Here is a 23,854-nt window from a genome sequence, read left to right on the forward strand (position 1 = left end):
GGTGAGCACAAGTGTATGTGTGTATATCCTGTGTGATTGTGCAATAGGATTAAGGACATTTTTTTTGAAAATCCTGTCTGTAATACAGGGAGAGATATAAAAAGAACAGCAGGCTCTACGTCTGATGTATTCAATGATTTATGAGGCCCAGATCTTAAAAGAACATTTTAATAAAGAGAGATGAATGGATAACAATGTATATTTGTATACAGAGGAAGGTTGTTGTTACATTTGTAAAGAAAATCCACAAAAGCAAACGAGACCAATCAGGCAGAAGATTGATTATTTTTATAAAGTTATCCTATATGCCTGTCAACCCTGCCGTCGGGTAGGTGCCTAAACAGCCTTTCTTTACCTTTCCTCAATAATAGATTCACAATGAGCTCCAAGTTTGAGTGTCAAAGGAAAGCAGGATGAGATTTTTCTTCTGAAAACACTAAAGCTTTAAATGGCCTGGCTACAAGTGTGGCCTATACTAAAAGGCCAATTTACAACACTCTTAAAGTTTCAATGTTTGCAGATTTGTTTTTGTTGCATAAAACATATATCACTGTAAGATATTAATTTTCCTAAATACATGTTGACCGACTTGCTCTGCTTGTGTCAGTGTTTGCAGTTACTTATTATAGCTCATTGGTAAAACTGCAGCCATATGTCAGCCCTTTGAAGAAAACCCTGTTCTTTGTAAGAAGTTTTTCATTCAAAGCTCCTGTGAGTAAATTGTCTGCAGACTGTGAATTCTTTGTCTGACACCGACTGGGTGGAAACATTCACAGGCATAAAAGAAAAACATTATAAATACACAATCTTCTAGCTCATGGTCTCCTCTGTAGATCATTTCCTTACAGAGACTCCTTCAATATATACTTTTTCATGTTTAATACATTTTTCAAAAAGCTGTCAAGGGCAACAGGATTGTTCTGTCCTACATGTATGAGTCTGTGCTCATAAATGCCCACAGATGAGATGTGGTGCTGTGACCTCATTTGTCCTCTCCCAGAGAAGAGATTAAGGGACATGTGACCTACTAAAAAAATCTGACCTAAACCCACAGGTACAATATTCACAAGGGTTCCCTGTCCACTCATGTCCTAATTACTGTGGTCATAAGAATCATTTTCACCATCAGCCAGGGTAAGTTTCCTTTATGTGGCCAGCAAGTCGAGTAGGTAATGAGAAAGTTGCGTCTTTTTTAAACACAATAATTACCTGTTTTTAGCCCTGGAAATAGTTGAAGTTTTTACTTGTGGTTTGCAATGTTTCTTCTTTAAGTAGAACACTGTGACCAAATCCCTTTCATATTTGGTTATAAGGTATTTTGTCCATCTTTTTTTTTTGTAGCTGAACTCAGATGACTTTATAGAAAGCATTGTCTATCAAAGAGATCTCAGAGTGCTTTAAAATTGCTTACATGGAAGACGTAAGATGATTACAGGGTCAAGATGCATTTGGGAAACTGGGACTCTTGACTGCACAAAATCTGCTGCTAGTGCATCTCTGCTGTACCAGTTGGCAGAGCGAGGTCTGACTGAAATGACCCGAGGGTGCTTGGACACAGTGAGCTCGGTGCTCTAATTCACAGCGATTCCCTGGCAGGAAGCAGCAGACAGCTCGGGATGAAAAAGAGGGTGAGGGGGGAGATGGAGGGGTGGAGGAGAAACACTGACAGTGAGGAAGAGACAAAAACAGGGACATGTAGGGGGAGGGTTGGGTGCACGCTGACAAACTGATCAGGTTGATGAAACATGGCGACAGCTAGACAGGAAGAAGAGATGTGGGGTGAGTTAAACTTCCTCCCCAACTCAAGGAGAAATAACTCACTTCCCTGCACATTAGACCTTTTCTTAAAATAGGCATATACACCGATCAGCCATAACATTTAGACCACTGAAAGGTGAAGTGAATAACATGGTTTATCTCTTTAGTGTTACATCTGTCAGTGGGTGGGATATGTGAGGCAGCAAGTTAACATTTTGACCTTGGAGTTGGATTTTTTGGAAGCAGGAAAAATGGTAAGGATGAGTAAGGATGTGAGCAACTTTGACAATGGCCATATTGTAATGGCTAGTCGAGCAGGTCAGAGCATCCCCAACTCTGCAGCTCTTAAGGGATGATCCAGGTCTGCAGTGGTCAAAATACCTACCAAAAATGATCCAAGGAAGTAGAACTGATGGTCACGGTGCGATTCAACTGTCGCAGTTCATCACTGAAAGTGCCTACAGCTGGAACGTGAGCAGCAGAACTGGATCACAGAGCAATGGAAGACGGTGGCTCATAGGAACTTAGCGACTTGACTTGTCCTCCAAATCCACAAGATTACAATCGAGCATCTGTGGGACGTGCTGGGCAACCAAGTCCACAATTCATTGAAGCCCCACCTCACAACTTCAGAGGTCTCGAGGAGTCCATGTCTCATCCGGTCAGGGTCAAACGAGATGGGGGCTTACAGGAAGTGATGTGGGGTGAGTTGGAATAAGGATAGATAAGGAAGGTGCTCATAATGTTTTGGCTAATTGGTTCATATAACCTTGTAAAAAGAAATACCACTGTTTACCTATAATGATGGTTCCTCTGAAAAAAAAAAAATAATTCTGAAAAGATAAGATCAAGTTAAAGCATCAAAGAAAACTGACCTTGCAATTTATCCAGTGCTCAGTTTGAATATCTCAAATTAAATCTTTGACAAACACACTTAATAACTCTTTAACTAAAAGTACTTTCTATTTTCATAGACACAGAAAATGATCCATTCCAAAAAATAAAAACATTCTGTCTTTTATTAACAACAGTCAACTTCTAACAACCATGATCATAAAAGTGAGTTTTACAAGTTATTAAGAGGAAGTAAAGGGATCAAATGAATTAGAGGATGCTGTTATAACAAGAGAACTAGCTTGGATAGAAGTTAGCTCTACAGTGTTTACAATAAACAAATACACAATTATAAAACAGCTTGACTTAAATAATACTTCAATATGATGAACGTGTTAGACAAAAGATAACTGTAAAAGTCTGTAAAAAACTGAGATAAACACTACAGTACAGCGGAGTAAGATAAGGTTCAACTGAACCTACGGCTTGTTACCGTAATGCATCACTTGTTTGTTTTTTGTTATTTTTGCGGGACTGTTTACAGCGGCTTTCCAAAGCATATATGAGCTTTAATGTCGGCAGGATGCTGTCGTTACAACTGACTCGTAAATAAACTAGTGTCTATTTTCATCATTTCCAAGTTCCCTCAGTGCAATGCAGTGATTCATAGACATAATGAGGTAGCACTTGGCAAAATAGAGGTCTATGGCAAAGCAGAACAACATACAGTAGCCTATATAAGGATTTTGCTTCACATTCTTTGTTTGTCAATTTGATCAGAAATCTTTAGTGTTGGTCTTGTGTTTTTATAGGATTACTTAAATAAGTAAATAAGAGATCAAAAATCAAAACATGTAGAAGTTGAAGTTGTGTCACCACTTTTTTTTCTTTGCAAATCCCCCCCCCAATGAAAAAATACAGCATCCTCTTGTTATTTGTTTAATCTCCACCATGTTGTCGCTCCATCTGTGGTTGTTTTCCCTTTGTCCCCTGGCAGGAAACGTTGTATGGACAGGAAGGCCTCATGAATAACTGATACAGCTATTCTTCCACCAACCACAAATGGCATGACCTACGGCCTAAGGCTCATTCACACCCATTGAAAATAACAGACCCTCCTGTCGAGCTCAGAGCAGACTGTGTCTCAGTTAGGATATGTTTCTTAAAACAGGGTTGAACGGCTTAAAATGAACTTTGCAAAGGGGGTTTTTTAAAGATTAAAAAAAGGGATTTGATTGACAATGTATTTCCTCACAAAACATCCAAATACATGAGGGCTGTATAGAGGCCTCCGAAGAAATTAAATCATGTTGCTTTGGTCTCCTTCTGTAAATTTGACTGTGTTGGTCTTTTGTGCCATGAACAGCTCTTTGATCAGCTGTTTCTGTTTTTAAATTTAAATGTCCTTTTTTAAAATCTTGCTGTTTGCAACATTATTGACAGAGCATCAAACTAGGCTTTCTCTCAAACTCAAGTGTGAACTCAAGGGCGAACCTCCAAACTCCATGTGATCTGCAGAGTCCCTCTGTACCTTTAAGAAAAAGCTAAAGACCCAGCTCTTTCATGAATACCTACTAACTTAATGATGATGGTCTCCATATTATTGATGATGATGATGGTAATGACGATGGTTTTTGTTTGATAAGGACGACTTATAAGATGGTTTCTATACTGATTAGAGCTCTCAAGAACTGCCCTCAATGTTGTGCTTTGCCTCTGGTCACTTCCTGTCAGCACCTGTGTGTCCAATCAGACTCAAAGCTGATCGTTTGCTCTTACTGACATTGTTCCCTTTTTTCTAGATCCTTGCTTGTGTTGTACTTACTCTCTGATGTACGTCGCTTTGGGTAAAGGCGTCTGCTAAGTGAATTGTAGAAGGGTAGATGACGCTCACTGACATATGTGGATCTTGTGTTAAAATCTCTATGGCTGCTGGTCACACTATTATCTAAGTCTGACATACCAGCTGTGATATTAACAATCCTGCTTTCCAAACAAGGCCAAAAAGCCTCTGAAGAGCAGCGTTTTTGGAGTCCAAGTGTCCTAAATGTCCCTGAATGAACCAGAAACAATAATACAGGCCAGAGAGGCATCAGACATTATTACTCTGCTGTCAGTGCACGTGAATACTGGACCAGGTTATACACACACACACACACACACACTTGACCTGTTCACGACCTCCAACAGTACGGGGAAAAGGTTGTACAGTCAATGGACTAGTACCTATTTTGGACAAGTATAAATTAGTCCCACCTGTGATTGTTTGAGAAAATTGCCTGTTACACACTGAAGAAGAGCGTCTGCTGGAAACGTTTGTGAGGAAATTAAAATACAGTTTTGGACTGCTGACTAATTGTTTTTCTTACAGTCAAGTAAAAGACATCTTTTTTTAGATATATTTATAATTACATAATTGCGTTAAGTTTCCGGCATCAACTTCTAATTTCTTCTTTAAAACTTATAAAGACTTATTTTCAGAATATCTATGATCCCTTAACCTTGGTAGTTGTTGCCTTATTTAGTAGATAGGTTTGAAGTTTTAGAAAATTACTGGAATGACGCTGTAATAATTCACTTGGCATGCTAGTGAAAACAAAACAGGATTCTCCAATGAAACAACATTTAAACTTTGTGATTTTCATTCTATTAGCTTGAGGTCAACAATCACCTGATTTCTGGGCTGAATGCTTTCTGTCCAGCGACAAACAGCAGACATAATGAGTTACTAGCCTGCAGCTAGCTTCTGTTAGCTTGTGAACAAACTAAAAGTAACTACTAAAGACTTAATGTTTTTCTCATCAGTGAAAGTGAAGTGAATACTGAATCCATCAAGTTTCCAGAAACAGTTTCCCTATGGTTTTAAGTTTTTGGTTAGCGTCTTAGCAATTTCATCTATATAGCCGTTTTCACATATGCACTCCCGATAATATCTAGATAATAACAGGAGGACTTCTCTGGAGATTCTCCCGACCTAGTCGTTCACATATGCTCCTCACAGCGGGGGATTTCCTGAGGTAAGACGTGACGTAAATAAACAACGCGGAAGTAGCGACTGAAGCAACAGAGTCCGCTACACGACGTTATAATGAGAATATTTGTCTTTATATCAATGCTATGTGTAATCCAATGGAATGATAACATCCAGAAAAGAGAGGAGAACAACATATTGACCAACAGAAAACAGAATGCAGACGTTTAATTAGAGCACGGAGATCGTAGAGGTCGCGTGCAGACACTTTAGACAGTCACTGTATATAAACGTCATTCTCTTTCTATTGGCTCGAGTTGAAATCTCCGGAGTATATGCTGCAGCCTTCAGACATCAACTCACTCTGACTTTCTGCGGATAAAATACTAGAGGTCTGGAGGAGAAACTCTGGGTAAAATCCGTGCGAGAAATGCGTCTGTTTGGGTTCACACATAGCCTAAAGAACATCCGGGTAGCCAAATCTCCAGAGTTTTTCAGGAGATTTCCGTTTGTTTGAAAAGGGTTTATGATGAAATCGCTAATCGCTTCCAAGTTGATGTACCATAAGTTATTAAAAGCAAATGGAAATAAACATGCAGGCCTTGTAGATTGACATAAAAAGATGTATTTCAGAGCAGTTTGTTTAGTCTCATCACAACAGGACACAGCACAGGTGTAACTGAGTGCTGTTAGCTTTTAACACTAATGGTAAACCCCCTGTGGACATTAGAGGAGAGAGCAGACTTTTTAATTTAAACCCCAATGAGCAGCTAAACAGCACTTTGCTGAGCTAAACGGCTAAGTGCATCTTGACCTTGAAACTGTCACAGAAATGAAAAGAGAGCAGACAGATTAAGTGTAAAATGGACTTTATCACATTCACATTGCAATAAATCTCAATTTGATAACTTTATATGATACATGAGGGGGAGGGGTGATGCACACATTCCTTCAGTACATTAGTCATTATGATTCAGAGTGTATGTACACACTTAACATACTTGTTTAGCACAGCCTGTAAATACTGTTTGAAACTTCTCCAGAAATGTCAATGATAAAAGTCGACTTGGAGAACTAAATGATCTCCAACACACACACATGCACACACAAGCATTCCTACACACACACTCATACACACATACAGGACTGCATTTGATCTGAAGATCGCCCTGAAATGCTCCAAGACTGCTCTAATGCAACTGAACTCAAAATGTGTAGCAATGAAGTGGCAAAAATGGATTTCTTCAAATGTTTTATGGAGGGTCAAGTGAAGGCAATCTGTTTTTTTTTTTGTCAGAAATCCAACATTAAAAGGTCTCATGGTATCACTGTTGATAAATCTTTCTGTAAATGAAGTCTTAAGTGGAATATTTAAACACCTACACATCCATTGAGAAGTTTGCTGAGCTCACTTTTTGTTGTGTAAAGTGTAAATATTCTACTTGAGCGACTAAAACATTGAAAACGACTGATAATGAATTTGGTAAGCAGTCAAAAGTAGGAACAGAACCAAAGCCAGACGTGCAGAGGATCACTGTAAACCTAGAATCCACTTCAAGGCTGTTTCGGTCATCACTCTGTAAAAAGATGGGAGTACCGTTTTTTTCACTTTCAGATCTGAATAAGACGTGGAGAGAAATGCTTTTGTTTAACATTCTGAGGACACATGATACAACTTCTAAAAACTAGAATTCTCTCAAACATAAAAAGTGTGTACAGGTATCCCCCCTCCCCCCAAGTACTTACTTCCATCCAATATGGACCTAAAAAAATCTAAAATAAAATCCAAGGCATCAAAAAGATATAATCAGACACCATGAACAGACAATTTCAAATATATCAAACCCGAATATCTGAGCCTCATTTCGAGACATACATCATGTCTTCACACTTAAAAAAATAAGGAGGGTACAAGGACATTAATAGCTATTTTTTGATTCTGTATTTACACTTCATAATGAATCTCTGAAAAACAATAGACATTTGAAGCATCCAGAAAGAAATGATGTCATGTGACCAGCTCAACAATCATACCCATAAAGCACACAAACGGGGGGGCGGGGGTCATATGACTCTTCATAAAAATAAGTGGATTTCTCAATCATTATAATTTTACCTATAATTCTCTAATACTATCATGAAAAAAAAAATCACAATTATGCATTCAATGAAAATGTTCCAGGTGGACAATCATTCATCCACACACACACACACTTTCTCACACACACATATTTTCACATACAGTTATACACGTAACAGATAAACCAGAGTCTTGTAGAAAAAGATATTTTGAGTGGTTAACCACAGAGGAGCCGACAGATGGGTGTAACCTCTGTACAACAAACAGCAGCAGCATCTCTCCCTCTTTATTCTCTCACTCTCATGGATGAGAAAGAGACTCCATCGCTGGCATTCCTGGAAAATTCAGCTTGATTTTCTTCACACAATCTCAACATACATACAGTATCAGCCCGGCCTCAGAGGCAAGAGAAAACAACATCTCTCACTTTTTTTTTTTTTCCTCCCCCATTGGAAAGTCATGATTTGACTCAGATTTTCAGTCGCTGCTCTCCCCAAAAAACATTTTTCTGTTTCTAGAATAAATGGTAACTTCTGTTTGAAAAGGGATTTCTTAGAATGCGTTTCTTGTAATTGAAAATGAAGAGTGTAATAGATGGATCAGACACGCTGCTTAGTATGCACAGCAGTTTCTTGGTGTGATGACGGGGAGGAAAATTGACTCTTACTCTGATTTTCTTCAAAATTCAAAACAAACACAACCAGTCGTGTATTCTGAGGGAAACAAAAAAAAGAAAATAATTAAGCCCCTAACTCTGACAGGAAGTGGTTTGTTATGCATCTTTTCTCCTGACTACTCTCTAGTTGTGTTAACTGCTCGCTCATCTGTCCTGAAAATCTACCTTCTTTAATAAATAGTAGAAAAATAATCTTTTCCTCTTCAAAGTGTTTCTTCCTATATTTATGTGAATTCTTTTGTACTTTGAAGCACACAGATACTCCATGAAAATGTCCAAATGTATTCCCAAAAACCACATCTTTTCAAGGCCAGCAGCAACTGTTAGAGAAAAGTCAAGTGAGGAGAGTCCAAAGCGAGGAGAGTAAAAGCTGCAGATGAATCCATGTTAGAATTCCACATGACACATCCTGGTCATCCTGATCCAAGATGAATCTATGAGTGCTTTGTTCCCCATCCTGTTGTTGCCACAGGTGGGGAGGCATGTTAATGTGATTATCCTCTGGCCTCCATGTGGAAATGGACACGTTTGCCCCCACACACACAGCTTCCAGTTGTGTCCAAACATTGTAGTAGCTTGCTCCCAGAAGTTGTTCTCGGGCAGTAAAAAAAAAACTAAAAATCCCATTTGATTGGGTTCACTGACCCAGATCTGGTCATGTCATGTATGAAAAGTTAGTACACATGCCAGGCTGTCAAAAAAAAAAAAAAAAAAGGGTTGAGATGGAGGTGTTGGCACAATGAGACCATAAGGCTAATAGCCATCAAGCTAACCGTCCATGCTTGACAGAAGTCCCAGCAGCTCAGTGACACTCTGGGGTTTACAGTCTCTCCCTCTGAGTGTCCATCCTGACACTTCGTCTGCGCACAAACATATTTAAAAAAAATACTCTTTAGTAGTAAAAAAACAAAACAAACAGAGTTCATGTGGCACTGAAGATCAGCACTCTGCGTCCACGCTGTGCACGGTGACCGCGGCCTGCAGGTGGTGCGTGTGCGTGTGCAGCGGGTGGTGATGCGTGTGCGTGTGGCGGTAAGGGTGAAACTTGTGGCTGAGCAATGCCGCCGTCTGCGGAGGCGTGTCAAGGTCCAGGTCGTCGTCGTGGTTACCGACGTCGACACCCGCCGAGAGCGGGTCGTTGTTCCCGGGCGGATTCTCGCTGTCCTCCTGCGGACTCATGGTGCTGTAGCCTGGAGACACACACAAAAACATGCAAAGGTTTGGATTACTTTAATGTTCATTTATTGAGTCTATAGATGTGGAAATCTAAACCACATAACAACAACTAAATAAGAAAAACAAGACCTTATCCTCATTTTAAAGAGGCCACATTACTTACCCTTAAAGTTTACATGAAACACTACAGAAAATACACAAAACAATGATTTGCCTCGTTTTATTTGGCCTTTTTGTAGAGACAGGACAGCGGCCGGAGTCGGAAATCACAGAGAGAACGTGGAAAAGACATGTAGGAAAGGAGCAACAGGTCAGATTCAGACTCGGGCCATCAAATTGGGAGGACTACAGCCTCCCAACAAACAAACCGCTAGTCCACCTGGCACCACTGATTGGACAGTTTTATCTAAAAGAACAACCTAAATAAGTTTTTAGAGAATCAATGTGCAAAACAATACAACCCACTGTAAACTTTATGATTCTTTATTCACTCTCTTCTCTCTATATCTTGACTTTTTTCTGCCTCGATACTTGACCTTACTTTCTCTCCAAATATCATCAATCAATCATTTAATAATTATTTGCATAGCGCCAATTCATAACAACTGTAATCTCTAGACACTTCACAAAAGAGCATGTGGGATGATATGCAGGAAGGATTTCTCCTACATTATCACAAAGAGTGTGACCCCAGACCAGCTCTATATTTAGAGTCATGAGATACCTTCTGTTTTGATCTGGCACTTTACCACAGCACTTTCAGTGAATGTAAATTTTAAAGAGATTTGTTGCCACAGCTGTGTGATTTGTGACTGTATTGAAAAGATGAAAAGCAAACATTTATATTTTTTGCGTTACCCTTTTTCAACATCACTCAAGAAAAAGTTTACCGGTAATTGAATTAATAAAAAGTAAAAAATGTGGGAGTTTCAGTCAAATGTAAAATACAGTCTATGGAACTCGAGAATAGAATAATAGAATAGAATAGAATTACTTCATTGATCCCAAAATTGGGAGATTGTGGTAAGAGTTGGTGTACATGTGATTGTTAAGACGCAGAGCAATGAAAAGAAATGGAAAGACACCATGAAAGAAACGAGTCAGCAGATGACGCCCTCAAGTCAAAGACATTGAACACAGAAGTGATTACATGGTAACACACAATGTCTCTGAAAGCTCAACATGCTCTCTGATGGCGCTTTGACAACTAAATATCCCCACTAGGTGTTTTTTTGGGGTTTTTTTTGGCTCCCTGTGTTCAGCTTTCTCATACAATCTGGAAAAAAAAAAGAAGCATACATATTTATGACCTCTCTCCTACTCATCTTGCACATACGTTTAGCCCGAGGACGTTAGAACATAAGCCAACATGCTGGTTAGGATACATCGGTAAGTGGATCAGTGGGAGTGCAGTACCGCTGCCTTTTGAAAACAATGCGATTACGAGGTCAGGGAAAGTAAATAACAGATTGAACATGGAGACAAATATTGTATAACAATCAACTGATTCAGTCAAATTTACCCTCCAAGTTTGTGACGGTTGAGATTATTAATCATGTGCTCGGCTTGCTCAAGGCTTCCAGCTGCACATTTTCATGAAGCCCTCGTAGGCTCTGGATTTATTCAGTTTGCTTAATTTTCTCACTTGATTAAAAAAAAATTAAAATTGCACAATGTAAGTGAGTTTCTTCACCTCCAGGGTAATGAAATCCAACTGAAACAGACAGTCTGACAAATCTGAAAATATTGGGGAGGTTATCTTGACATTCAAGTGAATTCCTTTAGTGCATTTTTTCAGGTTGTAAAGTGAAATAAGCAACATGCTGCATGATGGGTCTGTTATTACAGTGAAGCAAAAATAACTAGTGTAAGCCACAGTGTGTCAATAATATATCTATTAGAAAGTCACCACAGTTTTGGAAGATTAAAGGCTTTATATGTGATTTTTTTGATCCAGCCGATGTTGAAACAACTCGCGCTGCATTGTTGTGTTAGCATGCTAATGCTAGCGATCTTTATTATGCTCGTAAATTTACCTGAAATGAGCGTGATCTAGAAACACAGTTAAGCAGTGAGTACAGTATGTTATTCTTCTTTTCTCTAGTCCCTCAATTAAACAACTTTTATACACGAGGGGAGGAGTCAGCCGGCCGTCCGGGCGATGTAAACAAAGTGAAGATAGGACTCTGAAAACTCTGAAAACATCACAGACAGTGGGACTCGGGTGTTACACCCATTGTAGACAGTCATGACTCACAGAGTTATTTTCAGAGGATATTCTTGATTTCTATTACATTTAAGTGTGAAAAATTGCATATTAAGCCTTTAAGTATTAACCCTAAACCTACAAAGCAAAATGATTCATTAGCATTGTATCATTGTCAGATGGGAGTTGTATGTCTGGAGCATTTAGGGAAACATTGGTAGGTTAAAGTATGTTTGTGGCCTTGTGTCAATTGCATCACCGAGAAATCTTCCATGTGGTGTATATTAATAATTCAATAATCTAAACCATCAAGTGAAAATGTCAAGATTCCTCTGGTGGCTCTAAACGTTTATTCTACCATGCAGACGTCTTATTGGACATCTGTTGTCATTATCAGGCTTTACAAATCGCAAATGCTTACTAAATAAAAAAAGAGCCAAGAGAGAGAGAGCGAAGAAGAGGAAAAGGAAAAGGATGGATTTAAGGAGAGGAAGGAAGGAGTGAAGACTTCAAAGAATTTCCAGACATGGACGATGTAAACTTCAGCACGGTTTATCCCTCTATGACTCACAGCCAGAGCCACACTTTAAGCTAACCGTGTCCTTTTTGAGGATTCTTTAGCTGCACAAGGTGAGGAAAACAAAATCTTCTAAATGTTAAGAGACGTGGAGAGACGTGGTTTGAATACCATGTTTTTTACCTCCTGCAGATACACTCCACATTTCTGACTAATGATAATTGTGCCTTTGAGATTTAAAATCACTCGAGACTTTCTCTTCGAGCGGGTTGGAGGGATGGGACAAGTTAAACTCTGGAAGCATGTTGTAGGCGGTTTACTGCAGTTTAAAGACTCATCGACATATGAACAACTATATCTAATAGAAATAGATAAATCAATACCTTATTGCCTTCTGTTTAGTGCAAGACAAAAGGATCAATATCACTTATTTTTGTGCTTTGAGTACGCTAACACTAGCAGCTGGGATAGCTTAGCCTAGCACATAAACCAGAAAACCTTCTCCATCCACAAGTTAAAAATTGTAAACTTAGTGAGTGTTGTATGTGTATTTTATTCTTACAACAATGTTAAAAGTTCAAATGTGCTATCTTAATGTTACTGCAAAATAGCGGTAACTAGCTCAGCTAACGTTGCCCACTGCTAGCTGTAGCTTCTGAATTAGCATTAACGCACTTGTGGTATCAAACTTCACGTATATTTTTCTCTTTTTGGAAAGTGACTTAAAATGTCCATCAAACTGGAAGTGATCTCTTAAATGCACCAATACAGAAATTACTTCAAAAAATTATTTTCTTTACATTTGTTGCACCAAAATGAACAGTATAATATCTACCCCTTCCTCTCTTATAATTATGCAGTGTGTGTATACTTAAGTTGATGCTTATATAACAACCATACAGTATATTTCATTATAACTGGGTTGCTCACACCTACGTGAAGTGATAGCCTGTAAGCTAATATTACAGCTCGACAGGAACTGCTGGATGTGTGCGTCACTCAACAGATGAAATGCTCTCATCCTTCACTGATCTGCATGTAGTTATTGTGTGTGTGTGTGTGTGTGTGTGTGTGTGTGTGTGTGTGTGTGTTTGTTTCATCATATCCTTCAGCAGTATGAGTGAGTGGACTGTGGGAGAGGAGGGCACCTTTGACTGAGCAGAAAGAAGCAACAACTTTGAAGCATCATCTTAATGACGAATTTGTATTAAATCGCTGACGGGCTGACGGGCTGACGGACTAACCCCCCCCCCCCCCTCTCCCCCCCCAAGTTATTTCTTACTCCTCTTCTTCTTGGTCCCTTTCCTCCTGACCTTAGATTTCACTCTTATTTCCCTCTTTTCATCATTTTTTGCATCCCTCCACTTGTCCTCCATATTCTACTTAAATTCTCTCCCCCCCTCATACACAACATGTGATCCTCCTTTCAGTCCATTTACAGGGTCGCTGCGATATGCTCTCTCTTAAGCTAATTAGAAAACCTTTCAAAGAAAACTGTTTATGTCTTATTTTCATGCATAGCAGTCACAAGTTAGTTGATATTTAGGATGGTAACAAATCAGTCGGAATATGCAAAGAACACAGCAGAGTCTCAGGAGACTACATTTGGTGTTGTTGAACAAATGTTATTTTCCCCGCAGCTTCATGTCCTGGCTTTTTTCCTCCTCTCCGGTTTAACAGCGATACTGTACAACACATGCGTCTGACAAGCTCTCGCTCAATGTCTTTGTTTCACTTTAGCCCACACTCTCTCTCCCTCTTCATCATCCTCGCTTCTCTCTGCCATCATCAGTTATGCAACAAGGGTTTGGAGACTCTCGTATGCCAGGAAGTGGAGTGATGCCATATGTAGGTGGTGAAGAGCCCCGCAGCGTGGGTGAAACTGTCCGTCCACGCTTTATCGAGTGTCAGACTTACAAGTTGTACAATCAGTTACAGAAAAAAAACATGAGCAAAACTCTCCCGGAAGCTGGAGACGAGAGGAAACGGGGATCTGAGCCGTGATGTGACGTGATGAAGAAAAAACAACGGCCAAACAACAGAGAGGTAAGCGAGGATTTCAGAGTGTGATTTTAAAAAAAGATCAACAGTAAGCCCCTTATTTGAATTTAAATAGTATACTTACAGCTGACCTTGATGCGTTTTTGTGTTGAGTGAAGTAAAGAGTCCTGATTTATTCTGACATTTTTTTGAAACCTGCAGCAAAAGGTTGAGGGAAATATAACCCACACTTTTCCCAACAACTTTAAGCTTTTCCTAAGAGATCTAAAGGGGTTCCTTTGGCTTTTTTGCATGCATCACTTTTTCATTGTGCTTCATTTGAAGTAACAGGTCTCCTCCTCAGCTGGTCGAGTTCATAGAGCTTCCTGAATGGAAACCTAAAACTGTTCCATTCAACAGAAATTAGTAACAGCTTTGCTCTGGATGTCTGTGAGTGTGTGAACTCCCTCATCCCGTCTGTAACAGCAAGCCAAGTCCACCTGTAACTCTTAACTGGGCAATTTGTTTCATCTTTTATCGACAGGACGGCTTAAGATGGAGAGAGAGTGGGGTAAGGATTGTATCAAAGGGCCAAGTCCATCAAGGACTGCAGCCTCTACCAACTGAGCTAAACCAGCACCCCCCTCTACCTGAGCAAGTTTTGAGTTATGTAGTTTGCTTTCTTTAAAACAAATGTCAGGAGAACTTGTGTGTCTAAAACTGACATTTAAGTCAGAGCAGGATGGGCCGGTTTTGTAACTGATGGATGATTCATTTTACAGGAAACAGATTATTTTAGACTGTTGTGTAAGAGCAACATGACGCACAGACAAAATATTGGTCGAGGATGCAAGAATGCATTCAACAGAAAGCTGACTGTGATGGATTTGAAGGTTGAGAAGAGATCAAGTCGTTATTGAACTGGTCAACAATTACTACCATTAAATATTTGCTGTTAAAAAAAGAAGCGTGCCAGACGACATTATTGATGCCTCCTCTTGAAATATGGAGATCTTAACAACTTAACAACCATGACTCCGGCTTGGCCTGTGAGTATTTTAAAGCACAGTCCGTTAGATTAGAAAGGTTGAACTGAATTATTTAATATCACTTTAGCAATAAACAACAACAAAATAATTAATTAAAACAATAGAAATGTGTATGAATGTGTACGTATGTGTGTATATATATATATATATGACTGTATATATGCATGTAAATATATGATATATATCATCACTCAAGTTTTACTTAGCGTTTGCAAAATGTCTTGTTTCTTGATCTGGCAAGTGATTCTCTTTTTCTTTTCCCCCCGCTTATTTTAATACAATTCTTAGTTTTATCTTTCCTGGTTTACGGTTAGATGAAACCTGTTCGGTTACAAATGTTCGCTGATCTGTTGAGTTACTGACTCTTCCTTCTGTTTACTATCTTTATTATCTTCCATTTATAAAGATTGGGGAGGGAAGGAACTGGTTTGACGGTTGACGGAGGCGGGAAGGGTCTTGCTTTTTTGCTTTTTTAATTTTAATTTTTTGTTGGTTTTTGTTTTGTTTTATTTATTTTGTTTGTTTTACTGTGTTTTGTTTTGTCCTGGCTTTATGGAGAGGTGAAGTGTACCTCTTGTGTTTTTGTTTGTCTATTGGGTGTTCCTATAATAAAGAAAAAAGAAAAAAAGAAAGGTTGAACTGTGCATACCACAACAGGAAGTGCACAAATCATTTTGCTTTGACGCAGCATTTCAGATACAACCCACTCAGTTCCTTTTTCCTTCAAAGCTGATACACTGTATGATATAATACAGAGCCAACAACTCGTCCACCAATAACAATCTATGTTCTGTATAGAACTGTGAGAGATAAGTCATCTGTCTCACCGTGGTCACTCTCCGTCCCAGATCGTCCCCAGTACCTCCGCCTCCGTTCAGGAGTGTGAGTGTGCCGCTCGATCACGGCAGCAATGAACCGAGTGTTACTGACTGAAGGGGGACAGAACACACACACAGGGGTCATTTTTCTGTTTCATAATCTGCATTAAGCATGTTGTCGATACACAACATCATCTTTAACTGTACATACTTATTCCTCTGTCCTCGTGGCTGTCTTCATCCCGCTCATCTCTTTCGTTGTCCAGGTTGGACATCCTCACCGACATTTCTGGAGCAGCATGAAGGTAACGGGGGAAAAAGACGAGAGGAAAGCCAAGGTGAGATACATGCAACTATTGAAAAATTGTTTTTAAATTACAAGCATGAAGGGCAGAAATACAACGTGAACAGAATTTTTTATTTCAAAGCCGAATATCCTTGGACGAAGTTGATTTTTTTGGGGCCACATAATGACCTGTGTTCATTTAGATAGAAAAACGAGAAGGACAACACTCCAAATTTGATATTTTAATTGTCACGAAAAACGTTTCCTCATGCCTCCTCAGCGTGTGAAAATATAACATTTGGAGTGCTGTCCTTATTGTTTTTCTTATTGAAATATTTTGTTGGGATTCAGCACCCAGTAGTTTTTGTTGAAAGTGAGTTGAGAGTGTTTTTTGTCTATAATTAATTCATTTAGATAGAAGCCTGAAAGAAGAAATGTTTTTCAATACTGTATATAAAAGTATAGAAACCCTACATTTGCCTCTGACTATGTTTGTTTGAACCATGTGTGTGTGTCACTGGTACATTTACACGCACGCACGCACGCACGCACGCACGCACGCACGCACACACACAAAGACAAACACAGCAACTATACGAGCTAATTCCTCCGCCTAATGCCTTGGTACTAATGTAGCCACACTGTCTGCCATCTATCCCAAGTTGTTTACCAAACCATGAGCCTGGAAGTGACTTGGACTCAAAAGTTTTAATGAGGTAGTAATCTGGTGCGATGGTTTGTCAATAGCGCTGAGTAATTACACAAATCTCTGCTGCTGCAGCTGCTGTGGTGGTGTGACGCTAATGTCAGCTGTTGAGCTCCAGCAGCACTTGCCTCATGCTTTTAAACTTCCATATCAACAGAAATGCCAGTATGTGATGGGAAATGTGAAGATTCATGCAAGCAGCTGCTTTTCCAGGCATGTTTCAGTGGTTGCGGAAAACTCCACATTAAATGTCGACCACCATGCTGTGGGTTTTTATGTTCATGGTCTTCTTGAACTTCACTCAATCTTTAATTTCATAACTCAAACAATTTCACTTAAACATGTTTTATAAGATTGAGTGTATCCCTCAGTCTTACCCTGTGCTGCCAGCGGTGACATGTGCTGGTGTGAGCGTCTGTGGATCTGATGTCTGTACGCATACACAGCCAGCACCAGCACCATGATGCATCCCATAATGCCCCCGGCAACCGGACCCACAGGTGCGCTCTTGATCATGTTCAGAGAAGCCACCTCTTCATCTGTAGGGGAAAGAGAGAGAGAGGAGGAGCAAAAGAAGGAAAATAATAGGTTGGGTGTTGTTGTAAGACGTTAAAGGATCTCAGATGTTATCAGAAGTGAGAACAAGCCGATATGAAACAGCTCGGGCTCAGATCCTAAATCACACCGACGCAGCCAAGATATTTTCTACTGCGATCTTATTCTCTCTCTATCAGTGTTGAATGCCAAAGATGAATTATTCAACTGCAGGAAGGCGGCCAGTTCTCCTTTTGAAATAGTGATAACAAAACCAAAGATGAAAATAACAGTTCGTCTGAAGTATTGCTTTTTTCCCTGACCTAAAAAAAAAAAACCCTCATACTTCTACTCTCCCAGAAGCCTTGGATACAATTTGACCTTTTTCTGTCTTCAGCCTGCAGCCTGACAAGTTACTACAACAGTACATCAGGGGAAACAAATTTCATAACTGTCAAAGCAAGACTCTGTAAAGCTTCGACTTTTCACCTGAAGTTAAAGAAAGGAAACAGACAATGTTGAAATATGTAAAAAAAAAAAAAAAAAAAAAAAAAAAATCTCTATCTAATCAATTTATACTCTCGATTCTTCTCCGCATTTCACTCACCTAGCAGTCCCAGGCCGTCGGCATAGGGACTCTTTGCACCCACGATGCCCCCGAAACACTCCTTCTGCAGGGCACAGTAAGGCTTGTCCAAGTGAGTCTTACCATCACTGTCCACCATGCACCACTCACAGTCCAGCACGCCGAAACAGTCACTGCGACACAGAGCAGAACAGAGAGGTCACAATAAGCAAACATGAAAAGAAGTAAGGAGGTATTTCTGAAGAGATAAATAATCTCCCAGAAACAAAAGGGATACTTTAACTGAAACTATTCAAAAGGAACATTTTCTTTATTTACAAAATGATTAAAGTGAATCTGTCATTTAAAGGTCACTTTTCAAACTACCTATTTATTACCACTAGAGGGCAGTGTGCTGTTGCTAATATATAACCCAAATATATCCTCTTAGTTGAATCAGAATCAGCTTTTTTTTGGCCAGGTACTGGCACACACACACACACACACACACACATGGAGTTTAACTTTGGTGAACTGTGCTCTCTATGTACAAAAGTATAACTAAATCAACAATAAACACAAACTAAGCAAAGACCAACATGTACAAGGGCGAATGAGACAGTAGTGCAAACATGCTGAAATAGACATAAAAATAGGGTATTTAATTATGTGACAGATGGGTGAATTTACATGAGGTAACATTTGCAGTGTGCATAGATTGATAAGTTTACATTTAAATAATATGTTGGCTATTATTAGTGAACATAACACTTTAAGTACAAGTCTCTATCAAGAAGAGAATCTGATATAATTTATCCCTGAGGTAGTAAGTAAAAGAGAAAGAAGAAAAATACAAGAAATAAATAAGAATACAAACAAAAGATGAATAAGAAATATGAATAATAAGTGAAAAAGAAAAGTGAAATATTGCATCTCTGAGGTATTGAGGTATATAAGATGCTCCCCAAGGGTCCTAATGGCTCATAGGGGTCTGCTAGTGTAGGTGTTGTGTGGTGTATTTCTCTGTAAATGTATTTGTATTCACTTTATACAAACAACGGTGTCTTCATAACACATGCAGTGTGCTCATGTGCAGTAAAGCGTGCATACCTGCTGGTGTATCTTTGGCTGCAGCGAGTGTTGATACACTGGGGCAGGGTGTCATGCAGACTGGGATCGATCACATTCAGACTGACCGGCTCCTGGTGCACCTCACAACTCGGGTTCCTGCAACACAACAAAACATAAAAGGTGATGACACCGTGCATATGTTATACAAAAATACATTTATCTGACTGCATCCATTCAGATCCTAGAATGAAGCACGGCTAGATTACAAATGCAGTACACTTAGAATAAATAATAAAATAAACCGAAGCATGAACCATCAAAGTCATAACTTCAGCAAGCTAATTTTATGCTAATCGGCGCTTAAAGGACAAACAGCATCGATGCTTGACACGAAACACAAAGAAAAATCTGACAGTGGAAAATGATAATTGCACGTCTTCCCAGAACAAAGAAAGAACGAGCGTTTTAAACACTGGTGCGCTGTCGAAGCCGGATGACGGTTGATGAAAGGAGATGAGTCAAACAAGAGAGGTAGAGAAAGAGAAAGAAGTGAGGAAACACCCACAAACATTTACTCAGCTCCCAACGTGTCTGCAGGAGCACAGAGGAAACAATAACAGAGAGTAGGAGCATTTGTAGAAGAAACGCGTCATGCGGAATAACTGAAGAAATTCACTTTTGTATTAGTTTCATCAAACACTGAATCAGACGTGCAAAATAATATGTTAATTAAGAACACAGAGCTGGTGTAGGAGGGTAATTAAGGGGAAAAAAACTCCCAAAACTCTGAAAAGTTTTTTTTTTGTGTGTGTACAGGAATTGATGTAAATGTATTGCTTCTTGACAATTTCCATGCCAAATCAGTCAAGCATCATCTTAAAAGAAACAATATTCTTCATACTATATTGAGTCAACATTTCCACTTACACATCCCCATTACTGAATGCAATATACTCGACAGGTTATAGGTAATGCTAAGTAACTTTCACTGTAATCTTTAAGTAAGGAGAGTTCAGACATGTTTTTTCACACTGACCTGTTCTCAGCATTGGTGAGGTTGCCAGTACACTCGTTGACCTCCAGGGGGCACTCACATGGACACTCGCATTCATTCTGCTCCATTCTGAAAAACAGTATTCAGTGACAAACAATCTCATTAAAGTGAACTGACATTTACCTTTTACACATGCACGTACAGTATGCGATGTTTAAACTATGACCCTTGACCCTTGTGCAGAATTGTACGATGAGATGTGGATAATGAATAAAAACAGAAGGTTCTTCGTGTGATCTTGTTGAGCCAACATGCCAAATACTAAATATGTCTTTAATAATCTACAGCAGGAGCATCATCTTGTGTGTGCGTCCTCCTCAGTGTTTTAACAGCTCAACCAGTTGCTCTCTCAGGAGTGTGTGAGGTAAGGAAGAGATACCTGTGGCAGTTGAGACAGAGCCGGTCCACGGTGCTGCAGGCGCAAAACGCCAGAGAGTCACACGTCTCGTTGACTATACCAGCGAAGGCGTTGGTGCCGGGGATTCGGGTCAGACGATACTTGGAGCAATGGCTACCATGGACAAGGTTAGTGAGGTCCCCCTGAGAAAGAGACACATCATAAACACATTATAACACTGGGTATCGGTAACAAGTTTATAGAACTTCACATCAATTCACTGGACTCTAGTCAGTCAAATTATAATTTATTTTTATTAATTTATTCTAGATGATATGCTGTCTCAATGATGTTGTGCTGCTTCCTGTCTTAGAAACAAATACTTCTAAATAAAATAAAATAATCCTAAAATTTTAATATAAAAAAGAGAAAGTAAGAACTCCTCACAAAGATTAATTATAATTTAAAAAGAGGCGAGAGAGAGGAGAATATACAACTTAACCAGTTATCAGTACTATAAAGGACATTCAGCTAATAAAGATAATACTTTATTTATCCCACAACTGGGAAATTTACATTGTTACAGCAGCAAAGAGCAAAGATTGCAAACAAAAAATGAACGCAGTACAATTTAAATAAATAATAATAAAACTTTTTTTTTTTTAAATGTACAAAAAAAAATACTTACAATTGTTTTGTTTTTTTTACACTTTTTCAGTCTACTATTTCTTCATCTTGAAGTTGGTAAGAGAAGTTTAAAATGGTTCGATGAGTCTAACTCAATAACACTTAAAAGTAAACAGGAACATGTCTACGCTGCAACACCCTGGTCCACCACAAGGAGGCAGTGTTACCCTTTCAAATATTTCATAGTCTCTAGAAAGGAGTGTGTGTTTGTGTGTGACCGTCTTGCTAATGAGTGTCGCTGTTCTACTTTGTTTTGAGTGCAGTCATTCACACAGCATGTTATGTATCGGGTTTCTTCACACTCACCATTATGCTGGTGTTGAACTTATAGAAGCGCTGCACTGTGCGGTCACTGAAGCTGTTACACAGGTTTTTCTTGACAAAGTTGGGATGATTCAGGATGTCATTTGCCACCAGCGGCTCCTGCCATGAAAAAGACAAGGAGACAAAAATGGTAAATTAGAGACAAAAATGTACAGAATAATGAAAAAACAAGAAGGAAGATTGTTGTCATTCAGCAGGATCCCTTTACCTTGTGTGTGATGTGCTGTTGCTCTGCGGGGGCGTGACCTTTGGGGTCAATTAGAGTAGGGTGGGCGACCAGGTATCCTCTGTCCTCCATTATAAAGCACCTACAATGTAAACAAACAAATGTATTTAAAGACTGCAGACAGATATTATATGTGTTCTTTGAGGGTTCATGACAGAGTGGTGGTCTGGTTAGGATACATTTAATAAATACATCAGTCATACATAACCACTACATTTTTCAAATTTCCACGAATCCCTTCATAGAAGAGCTCGATTCAGCTTCCCTCCATTTCTTAAAGATTCTACTAAATGCAGCTTCTCTTAGTCCCACACCCCCCTTTGGGCTAATCCTGTTTTATATGGCTCCTGAACACCAACAGAGAGAGAGAGAGAGAGAGAGAGAGAGAGAGAGAGAGAGAGAGAGAGAGAGAAAGAAAAATAAAAGACATAAAAGCTGGAGAAAGAATGTTGAACTGAGTCAGAAGCAACGTCACATCTCCAGAAGGAATGCCATGATAATCAGCTCTCTTCTTCCGGCCTTTCTTTTTTTTCTCGCCCATCTCCTTGCAAGTTTTTTTTTCTTGCTTGCTAAACTTGCTTGCTTGCAGAATTTCAGGGAGAAAAGAAAAAAGAAATGAGAGAGAAAAAGGGACAAACAGGTCAGCCTAGCATCCCTTTTCTTACCTGATCTTGTTGCCCTTGTCCTGGTTGCAGATGGGCAACAGGTCCAGCAGGACTTTATAGAAATAGCGTAGGGTGAAGTCTATCCCCATCACTGCAACTGCATAACCAGGAGCCATCTGGGAGCTAACGGAAGGAAGGAGTATTTACAATGTTAACAAAAAATCATGATACATCTTTTTTTATTAAAGTCTTTCTATGTGATTTTTCACACTTAAATATAATAGAAATCAAGTATATCCTCTGAAAATAACTCTGCGAGTCATGACTGTCTACAATGGGTGTAACACCCGAGTCCCACTGTCTGTGATGTTTTCAGAGTCCTATCTTCAGATTGTTTACATCGCCCGGACGGCCGGCTGACTCCTCCCCTCGTGTATAAAAGTTGTTTAATTGAGGGACTAGAGAAAAGAAGAATAACATACTGTACTCACTGCTTAACTGTGTTTCTAGATCACGCTCATTTCAGGTAAATTTACATGCAGTGTGAAGATACCAGCATAATAAAGATCGCTAGCATTAGCATGCTAACACAACAATGCAGCGCAAGTTGTTTTGGTTTCATGCTGGTGCTCAAGGGCGACATCTGCTGGATCAAAAAAATCGCATATAAAACCTTTAATGTAAAGCTGTATGCTGACCTAAGACTATGTAGAAGCTATGTCAAACCTTTCTAAAGATGACACACACACACACACACACACACACCACACTTTTAATCTGTGTTTATACACTGCAGACTGCATAAAGTCAGAGCATGCTCACTGAGCCAGGCATCAACAACACAGTAATCCTCTCTTATCAGACACACAATGTTTATGTGCATAGTGTGCACATGCAGAGACCAAGGTAAACACTTCCATTGTACCGCAGCCAGTGGTTTTGTGGCCATGGTGTTGCATTTTAAGCTAACAGAAAAAGAAACACAAACACTCTAATCTCAGCAACAGGCTCAAAAAAGGATGTGGCAATTTTTCTTTTTCTTTTTTTTTTTGCCAAAACTTGTATAAAAACCTGCTCAAGCACAGGTGCTACACTCTACTACAACACACCAGATCTTGAGGAGGTGGTTGGAAAACAGTGGCTTGCTCGAGGGTACTTTAAAGGTGCTGTTACTTGAAGATAACCGAAGCCAGACCATTTGGAGGAGGGATATTCTGTCACTCACAAAATAGGCCTGAAGCAAACATGGGTCAATGGTCTCTTTAAGCCTCTTTCAAATCATTGTCCTCTGAGGCAGAGCGCTCTGCTTAAAACGACTTCCGGGCTGAGAGCCTGACAGCTCACAGTGAAGTCTTGGCTGTTGATGAGATTGATATCTAATGCTGATCCAATAC

At 39.4% G+C, this 23,854-nt stretch overlaps 1 protein-coding gene across 1 annotated transcript in view; it reads right to left on the reverse strand.

Moving 5' to 3' along the window:
• Positions 1–6,415: 6,415 nt before the first annotated feature.
• Positions 6,416–23,854, reverse strand: part of cachd1 (cache domain containing 1) — a 95,720-nt gene continuing 78,281 nt past the window's right edge. The window contains exons 17-27 of the mRNA XM_020654945.3: positions 22,521–22,643; positions 21,838–21,937; positions 21,612–21,728; positions 20,661–20,821; positions 20,264–20,350; positions 19,267–19,383; positions 18,199–18,350; positions 17,435–17,596; positions 16,277–16,354; positions 16,075–16,176; positions 6,416–9,509 (exon numbers count right to left, since the gene is read on the reverse strand). Coding sequence (XP_020510601.1) covers positions 9,259–9,509; positions 16,075–16,176; positions 16,277–16,354; positions 17,435–17,596; positions 18,199–18,350; positions 19,267–19,383; positions 20,264–20,350; positions 20,661–20,821; positions 21,612–21,728; positions 21,838–21,937; positions 22,521–22,643 — 1,450 coding nt within the window. The 3' untranslated portion in view covers positions 6,416–9,258. The remainder of the gene's footprint in view (positions 9,510–16,074; positions 16,177–16,276; positions 16,355–17,434; positions 17,597–18,198; positions 18,351–19,266; positions 19,384–20,263; positions 20,351–20,660; positions 20,822–21,611; positions 21,729–21,837; positions 21,938–22,520; positions 22,644–23,854) is intronic.

The sequence above is a fragment of the Labrus bergylta genome, chromosome 6 (genome assembly GCF_963930695.1).
Source record: "Labrus bergylta chromosome 6, fLabBer1.1, whole genome shotgun sequence".
In the NCBI taxonomy this organism is placed as follows: Eukaryota; Metazoa; Chordata; class Actinopteri; order Labriformes; family Labridae; genus Labrus; species Labrus bergylta.